Raw genomic sequence first — 10000 nt, 5'->3', positions numbered from 1 at the left:
TCTTTGTGTTGTGGGTTGTTGTTTTTGTTGTTTTGTTCTTGTTGTTTTGGGGTTTTTTGTTTGTTTGTTTGTTTGTTTTTGTTGTTGTTGGTTGTTGTTTTTGTTTTGTTTTTTTTGTTGTTGTTTTTTTTTTGGAGGGGGGAGTAGATTTATGACCTGAACACTTAACACGCATTGATGCTCAGGGAAGCACTTCTCCGCTCCTCTCTCACACGCACGCACACACACACACACACACACACACACACACACACTCACACACACACACACACACACACACACACACACACACACTCACACGCACACACACGCACACACACACACACACACACACACACACACACACATACACACACACACACACTCACACACACACACACACACACACACACACACACACACACACACACACACACACACACACACACACACACACACACACACACACACACACACACACACAACTTTGAACATCCGCGCAGGAAAACACGACAAAAAAGACAGACACAATTTATCGTTCATCCACAACTACTTTAAGAGTCTGTGTGTAGGTGTGTGTGTGTGTGTGTGTGTGTTTGCATATGCGTGTCCGCGCGATTGCGCATGTGTGTATTTACGATTCACGTTCATCTTTGTGTATGCGCGTGTGTGTGATTTTTCTCAGCAGGCGGCAGGTCTTAAAAAAAAGCAACCAGGGCATCACATGCATTATTAATTTTTCTCTTTACCCGCAAGTCTTAAATATAGAATGAAAAACAAAATCGTAAACCAAAAATAAAAAAATAAAATAAAAACAAACAAAAAACACGCCATCACATGCATTATTCATTACTTTATTTCATTTTATTCATTTTGTTCCTTCCTTCTATCTATCTTCATCCTTCTTTCTTTTCTTGTCTTTTTCTGTTCTTTTTGTCTGTCTATCTATCTATCTGTCTTTCTTTCTTTCTATGTTTTTTTTCCTTCATGCAGTGACCAAGCCTCGCATCGTGGAGTTCACCAGCGAGAAAGTGAACCCCGGGCAACCGGCTACGTTCAACTGCACCGTTTCCGCCTTCCCCACGCCCAAAGACAAGGAGATTCGACTACAGGTCCCCGACGGGCGCCAGGTCACCTTAACGCGCTCCGTGGAGCTCTCCAACTACGGCTACACTCGCAAGAACACGTTCAAGGTGACTGATGATGATTGATTACTGTCTCGTATTGTGTACTGTGCTGTGTTGGGTTGGGTTGGGTTGTACAAATGGCAATTGGAGGAGTGACGTCATGAAAAAAAGAAAAAAAGGCAAGTGGAGGAGTGACGTCATGCAATACAGCGTGTACAGCCATATAAGAGAGCCGGCGGTGACAGTGAATGTTCAAACAGTTCACGCCCATAAGCTGATGCATGGATCTTTTGGAATTTCGGCTTAGATCCAGATCAAACTAACGTTTATCAACTGCAGTCATGATGTGCATTGCCATAAAATCAGCTGACGTGAAATCGGCCTGGAACATCGGCTCAATAATTAGTCTCTATGGCCTGGATCAAATGGCAAATCCACTGAATGTTACAACTGAAGTGACAATCATGTCGTTTGCATGCAGCATTAAAAAAAAAGAAAAAAAAAAAAGCATCCGCGATGTGGATGATACATCGACTGTGTCGTTGGCTGGTCCCAGTCTTCCCAGCAGCACATTCAACTCAGGGGTAGGAGCGCCGGCCCGTGAGCCGAAAAAGCCCAAACAACACTCCGCTGAGAATCGAACCCTCGGTATCATTCCAGTCGTCAATCCGCAACGCTTACCACTTCGCCACGGTGGCTTGTTAATTTCCCCCTTTTTTTTTTTTTTTTTTTTTTTTTTTTAGTGATTGAGCTGGATGGGGGGGGGGGGGGGGGGGGGGGGGGGGGGGGGGGGGCTAGGGGGGGACAGCGTGGAGGGAGGGTGAGCATATTGTGGCAATTCCGTTACCCTCTTTCAAAAAAAAAAAAAATCGTTTCGCCCCCTTTCTTCTCAGTTTGTGTAATCTGTTTTGCGTAATTTGGCCTGGGTAAAGAAAGCCAATTCGTTTGGCAACAAGTAAATTCGGAAATCACAAAAGATGAAGCAGCAGCTTATTGTTGATTAGTCTTAGAGGACAGAGGAGTTAACTAGCTTGACAAGGGACATAAACGAGCGATCAAACAGACAACTAACAAAGGATTAAAAACAACAACAACAACAACAAAACAACTCACCGCAAAGAATTAACATTCGCTAAATTAACGAATCTCCAGAGCACCTTTAAACAGAAAACAGATGAAATAATTCCAAACTAAAGGCAATGAAAGAAAGCGCTTTATAAAATCAATAATACACAGAACGAAAACGTAACCCCTCTGAGCTTCTTTATTTAAAAAAAAAAAAAATTAAGAAAAAAAACTGGACTGCGCAAAATGAAAGAATACAAAAACAATTAGAACTGAACTCTTCAGAGAGAGAGAGAAAAAAGAAGGCAAAACCAATGTCAACAAATAAACCTCCAACTCTGAAGATCAGGACAGTGAACAAGGTCAACAGAATTTTTTTTTTTTTTTTTTTTTTTTTTTTTTTTTTAAATCGGTGGGTTTTTTTCTCTTCAAAAGAGCGTGGTAATTGCTTCCAGAATAGGCTGTGGTCCCTGTTTAAAAAAAAAAAAAAAAAAAAAAAAAAGTATGAGAAGAGCTTGTGTAGTCTACTTCCCTACTGTGATCTTCCAAGCTTATTAACCCTTTCCCTGCCAAACTCGCATTTATGCAGCAGCTAGGTAGAGGACCCATGTCACTGAAAGGAGACCAGATCACAGGTCTGTTATCCATGAGCCTACTGCTCACTAATGTTCGGTGGCAGGGTAGGCCATACTTTCTATACATCACTGGGGGGAACCCCCACTATTCTTTGACACCGTATTTTCTGGAGTTTATATAGCACAAGGGAAGTTTGCACTCTAAATTGACTGGCGGCGAAAGGGTTAACAACTTTCCCACCAACCAATCTCCCCCTCTTCTTTCCAGTTCTGCCTTCTCCTTTCGGTTTCTGTACTTTCTGTCCCCAAGCAAGTCGCCCGCCACAACTGAGGAAAAGGGATATGATTAATTGATTATGCGACTAAGGAGTCATGCAACCGCACACACACACGCGTGCGCGATTTTGGTCGCGAAACCGAAACAAAGCAAAATATATAAAGACAGAAAGGAATAAGTCATTCGTTCGTTTGGATATATTAATCATAATGCTAATTTTATTAGCTATAAATTATAATCCACTTCCTTCATCAGCCCAAAACCAACATTCAACAAAACAAGTCATGAAAAAAAAGAAAGAAAGAAAAGAATAAGACACAGCAACACGTACGTACAGCAGCCCTCAAGACCTAGGCATTACATCATACCCTCTCTTACTTTTTTCTGGGACCACAGCCTATTCTGGAAGCAATTACCACGCTCTTTTGAAAAAAAAAATTGAAAAGAAAAAAGAAAAAGAAGAAAAGAAAAAAACGAAGAAAAAATTCATTTGACCTTGTTTACTGTTCTGATCAAGCAGCATCTCATTTCTACAGCGCGCTGTGCATGGCTTTACTCTGTGCAAGTCGTTTTTCTGTTCTGCCGCCGTCAGTCTACCAGAGCCTGAAGCTGTTTCGTTACTTTAGTTTGTTCGTCATGAGATAAGGGAATGCCACCTGCTTGGAACTAAAGAGCAAGAAAAAAGTGCTGCCGTGGACATAACCAGTGATCTCTTTCCCAGTTCCCTTTCCCAAAAATTACCATCGAGACGGCTCACCAGATTCAAATGTTCAGTCGGATGCAGTTCCTTTAACTCAGTACGGCCAGTCCTCTCTTCTCCTCTACACAAACCCCTCGGATGTCCAGTGGGTGTCTGAATGACCCAACCTTTAGCTTCCGTCGTCAGAACTGTGGTATTCTTTGTCGACATTCACCTCTTCAGTATAAGAGCCTTCCGCTTGCAATATTTTGATGATGGTAATTGGGGTGAAACGCTGTTAACGTCGTCTCTTTCGCCGTTCGTATGGAGAGAGTTAAATGAACGATGGATCCACCACACACCAAAAGCGGATGGAAACAGTACCGACATCGGTAATGGTCAACGCCCCCACGTTAATTTCTGCTTGATCAGTCAGGGAACTTGGGCGAGCATGGTGGTCCAATACAGGCACACACACACACACACACGCGCGCGCGCGCGCGCGCGGACAGACAGGCAAACAGACAGACAGACCGACAAATAAACAGACAGAGCGAATACTGTCCGCAGCCGTGTGCTTTCGCATTGAACACACACACAGGACCTGATAGACAAACACTGAGATAGACTGACATACAAAAAGCAAAAATTGTATTCATGGCCTTCACCTACGCTGTGTAAATTATGACAAGAAACTTCACAAGATAGGAAAACGAATATATTTGCAGTCAGATAAAAAAAAGAAGATGTTTTTAAAGGGGGAGGGGGTGTGGGTTGGAGCGGGGCTATCATTGTACAGCGACGCACTCTTCCCTCGGGACAGCAGCCCGAATTTCACACAGACAAATCTGTTGTGACAAAAAGAGTTTTACAATACAACACAGTGCGTTACAATATCAATGCAATCCAATGCAATACATTACAATACAATGCAGTACAATACAACTAAACAAGACAAGACAAGACAATACAACACATTACATACATTACAACACAACACCCCGCAACACTATACAGCACAAAACAACAGAACACAGCACAATACCATACACCGCAGCGCAATACAAGACATACAATACAACGCATTGTATGATAGTCAGTCGTGTGCGACTATGACCATCAGAACAAGACAGGAGGTAACTGCTGTCCCGACTACCTAGGCTAGAATTTGACTATAGTGGAGAATGTCTTCCCCACTCTCTCGGCCAAGAAGGTTTTAGGACAGTCGGCATCGGGATGGTTCCCAAAGGCCAACTAGCTCCCAAGGCTGCAGCAGCACTAAGAGCCAGTGCAATTTTGCCTCCTAGTTTGAGAGTCACAATCCTTCACAAAAAGACTAAGCTGTAAATGACTTCCCATTTCATACAGCTCTCGCTTTAGATCATACAGCTCTTACTTTGCTGTTGGCACAACTATAAACTTACGTCAATCTGTGACATGAGCTGAGTGTTGGGCCTAAAGCTGTTATTGTCATTTGAAGGGGGCATAGTAGGTGGTGTCCTAAGTACGTTAAATCAGAACAGGCACTACTGAACACCACCGAAGTGATTCAGCAGCAGTGCAGGGTCTCCTCTTGTGTGTGGTCTCTTGACAACCTTTACAGTGATAGTTCCCTGTGGACTGCCGGCACTGGGACTGCGCACAGACGAACCCGGGATGGATGGCGGGGAGCAAATGATGGGGGGGGGGGGGGGGACACACACACACACACACACACACACACACACGGAGCAAATTAGTCACTTACTTCATTCATTTATACCCTTCACTTTCTTGATTTTTTTTTTTTTTTTTTTGTGCTAACAACATTGACAACGTCACTGGCACCACACCAATGGCTATGTTTTCTTTTAGATAGTTTCTTGTTTGTTTGTTTGTTTGTTTTTATTATAATCGCTTATGTTTTGAATAAGCACGATTTTTTTCATTTGTTCATGCCCACTCATGTTTCGTTTTCATCCCTGTTTTCATAAGTAATTACTTGTTCGATTACCTTTTTTAAATTTTTGTCAAGAGATTTTATATCGTGTGTGTGTGTGTGTGTGTGTGTGTGTGTGTGTGTGTGTGTGTGTGCGTGCACAACACAGGTGAGCTACGTGCACAGCGGAGAACAATACAGATGCGTGGTGCAGGCGACGGCCGGTACTGCCCAGATGGTCAGCTACTCTGAAGTGTTTGGTGAGTTATTTAGTAGCTTTTGTGTGCGTTGGATATTATTATGTTTTGTAAAGTTGTGGAATTCTGTCTGTCTGTCTGTCTTTCATTCTGTCTGTCTTTCTTTCTTTCTTTCTTTCTTTCGTTCATTCGTTCGTTATTTCTTTCGTTCTTTTTTTTTTCTTTTTTCTTCCTTTTTTTTTTTTTTTTTTTTTGTTTTTGTTTTTTGTTTGTTTGTTTCTTTTCCCATGTGTGTCTTTATTTTTACGAGAAGAATGTTGGTCGCTGGTATCATTGGTGTGAGTGTGTGTGTGTGTGTGTGTGTGTGTGTGTGTGTGTGTGTGTGTGAAGCACTATGACACTGGCGTCTATTGTATAGCAGAAACCACCAAAGAACACTGGATTCATGTGAATTTTCAAAAAAAAACACAAAAAAACAAAACATGCAAACCAGTGGGGAGAGACAGTCGTGAGTTCCTGATCATAGACACACAACAACAACAACAAAAACAACAAGAACAAAAAGAAAAACCGACAAAAACACAACAACAACAACAATAACAACACTGCTGTCTATCAAGGGAAAGAAAATTAGCCAACAACAACAACAGCAGCAGCAACATCAATAACACCGCTGTCTAGCTAGAAAGAACAGCAAACTGGCCAACAACAAAAACACAACAACAATCGCTATCTATCAGGAAGTGAAAACCGGCGAAAAACAACGACAACAACAAATAACTACGATAACAACAACACTGTCTGTCAGGAACAGACAACAGTGATGGGTCGGACTCACGCGCGCGCACACACACACACACACACACACACACACACACACTGCACACACACACGACACACACACACGACACACACACACACACACACACACACACACACACACACTGCACGCACACACTGCACACACACACACACACACACACACACACACACACATCACACACACGACACACGCACACACATCACACACACTGCACACACACACACACACTGCACACACACACACACATCACACACACACACACACACACACACACACACACACACACACACGCTGCACACACACACACACACACACACACACACACACGCTGCACACACACACACACACACACACACACACACACACACACACAGACGCTTCCAGCTAGTGTCACCAGGCAGACAACGCGCCCTTCATAGTGGAACCCTCGGGTGAACGTGGAGAGAGGGGGGTGTGGGGAGGGGGGTAGGGGGTAGTTAGGGGGGGGGGGGGGAGGGAGGGATACAAGAAGAAGGAGGCGGACCAAAAAACACAAGAGCCACAGTCTAAGGAAATTAGGAAAAAAAAAAAAAAACAACTGCGCAGCCTGACCTGTGCGACTGTAATAAATAAATAGATAAACAAATAAATGAATGAAGAAAAAAAAAGAAAAAAAAGGCATAGCAGAAGGACCACCACATTGAATGCCCGGTGATCCTCGAGAAGCATAGAAAGGGGATCATGTCTGTCACACCACGTCACACCATCTGTTGCGTAAGTACGATCACCGTCATTATCGTCATCATCATCATCATCATCATCATCATCATCACTGTTAACAGCAGCAACGTAACCACCAAATTCATCAGTATTATTATCATCAGAACTGGAAAGCATAAGTGGAACATCATCATCATCATCACCGTTAACAGCAGCAACGTAACCACCAAATTCATCAGTATTATTATCATCAGAACTGGAAAGCATAAGTGGAAGATCATCATCATCATCATCATCATCATCATCATCATCATCATCACAGTTAACAGCAGCAACGTAGACATTCATTAGTATTATTATCATCAGAACTGGAAGCATAAGTGGAAGTTCGTCATCATCGCCATCCCTGTTAAGTGTTATCAGCAGCAACATAGTCATTAAATTCATCAATATTATCATCAGAACTGGAAGCATAAGTGGAAGATCGCCATCATTACCATAGTTGTTACCAGCAGCATAGCATCATTGCTATCATCATCATCATCACCATCATCATCATCATCATCATCATCATTTTTTTTTTCATCAGAACTGGAAGCAGAAGTGAAAAATATCATCATCATTACCATCGCTGTTATCAGCAGCATCATTGTCATTAGCATCATCAGTATTGCCAAGGCCATAGTCGTCGTCATCATCATCATCATCATCATCATCAACACCTTTATCGTTATCAGCGTCTTCGCCTGCCCGTATTCGAAAGAAAAATACCTTAACTAAAAACATCATTGTCACTACGCGTATACGTTACAGCTCCAATTTCAAGGAGGTATCAGATCGTGCTGACTGATCAATGTATGTTAAAAACAAGACATCTGCTGTTGAAACGAAGTATAAAAAAAAAAAATAAATAAATACATAAACCCACCGCGTTGATACGTCTTGAACGCCTACCCCTAGGTGTGTGTAAAACTAGAATATAAATTTTTTTTAAAAAAATTAAAAACCATGACTGGCCATGAATCCACGGTGATTATTGTATTGTATTTTATTTCATTTTTATTTTTTTTATTTATCTACTTTGTGTGTGTGTGGGGGGGGGGGGGAGGCGGAGGGAGGCACGGAGCCACTTGAATAAGCTTGTTTTATATTTCGCCATCTCACATTCTGGGCTTTAGCGAGTTCGGTTCCACGCGCAGGAAATGTTCAATTTCCTGTGTCCATGACTCTCCCTGATCATTAATTTTGGTTTGCTCTATGTGGTCATCAGCACTGGTTTGAAACACGACGCTACCAGCTTTCCCCCTAACTCACTCGGGTGCCGCTTGCTCCTTTGCTGCTAGAGGGTAGGGGGAGGGTGGTGGTGGTGGTTCGTCTGTGTTTCAAAGGGGGGGGGGGGGTCTGGGGGGGAGGGCTTGTTGGGGGGGGGTGGGGGGTTAACATGGCGGCGAAGTCGAAGCCTTCTGAAAGCTGAATTATTCTTCGTCGTGGCATTAATTTCCAGTTAATGTGCGTCATCTATTTCTGGTGGTAGCATTTTTATCGTCTTCTCTTCTCTCTCTCTCTCTCTCTCTCTCTCTCTCTCTCTCTCTCTCTCTCTCTTCCCCCGTCCTCCCCCCCCCTCCTCGCCACCACCTCTCCCCGCCACCCCCTCCCCTCCCTCATTCAGTTCATCTAGGAGTTTTAAAAGCACGTTGCCCTCTAGGAATGATGTCTGGGGTTTTTTCTCTTTAGTTTTTTTTCTTCTTTTTTTTTTTTTTTTTTTTTTTACTACTTTGTGCATTTGTGTCTGTCATTTCTTTTTTTGCCCCCCTCATTCCCTGTTGTTTTTCAGTTGTTCATTTTCATTTTTCATTTTTCTAGCACGTTTTCCGGAAAAGGATATCATTCTTCCTCTTTCTTTTTGACAGTTTCTGTGTTTCTGTCATTCTTTATGTCGTTCTTGGTTTTTTCTTTCTTTCTATCTTTCTTTCTTTTCTTTTTCATTCTTTCTATTTCTTTCGTTTCCTCCTTTTTTTTCTTCTTTTTTTTGATATCTTTGTATTGTTTTTCTTTCTTTCTTTCTTTCTTTCTTTCTATCCTCGTGTTTCGTTTTCTGATCTCTGATTTGACCGTCTCCCTCTTCTACTACCACATCGAAGAATTTTTTTTTTAAGTTTTTTTAAGGGCTGCAGATCCTGGATGTTAGGAGTAGGAGGAGGAATTTTGGTTTAATGTCCCATCGCACATAACTGTGATTGTAGAAATGTGGTCGTTACAGTATTCATTTTCACATTTGAACGTCGCCATCGTTTAACTCTCTCCATACGAACGGCGAAAGAGACGACGTTAACAGCGTTTCATCCCAATTACCATCATCAAAATATTGCAAGCGGAACGCTCTTATACTGAAGAGGTGAATGTTGACAAAGAATACAACAGTTCTGACGACGGAAGCTAAAGGTTGGGTCATTCAGACACCCACTGGACATCCGAGGGGTCTGTGTAGAGGAGAAGAGAGGACTGGCCGTACTGAGTGAGTTAAAAGGAAGTAGAGAAGAGGGAGGTGTGTGTGTGTGGGGGGGGGGGGGGGGGGTGAATGATGAGTTGGAGGGGAGGGGGGGGGAACCGGGTATAAGAAGGGAGTAGTATCAAAGACTGAATATCTGAAGTAGACATTCA

At 42.6% G+C, this 10000-nt stretch overlaps 1 protein-coding gene across 1 annotated transcript in view; it reads left to right on the top strand.

The window, feature by feature from the left end:
• The window catches only part of LOC143280385 (receptor-type tyrosine-protein phosphatase T-like), a 230871-nt gene that overhangs the window by 15374 nt on the left and 205497 nt on the right, over positions 1–10000 (top strand). Inside the window, exons 5-6 of the mRNA XM_076585020.1 lie at positions 973–1172; positions 5790–5880. Of these exons, the coding sequence (XP_076441135.1) occupies positions 973–1172; positions 5790–5880 (291 nt within the window). The remainder of the gene's footprint in view (positions 1–972; positions 1173–5789; positions 5881–10000) is intronic.

Source organism: Babylonia areolata, chromosome 3 (genome assembly GCF_041734735.1).
Source record: "Babylonia areolata isolate BAREFJ2019XMU chromosome 3, ASM4173473v1, whole genome shotgun sequence".
NCBI classification, from domain to species: domain Eukaryota; kingdom Metazoa; phylum Mollusca; class Gastropoda; order Neogastropoda; family Buccinidae; genus Babylonia; species Babylonia areolata.
The sequence above is the reverse complement of the archived record's forward strand: the minus strand, read 5'-3'. Positions and strand labels throughout refer to the sequence as shown.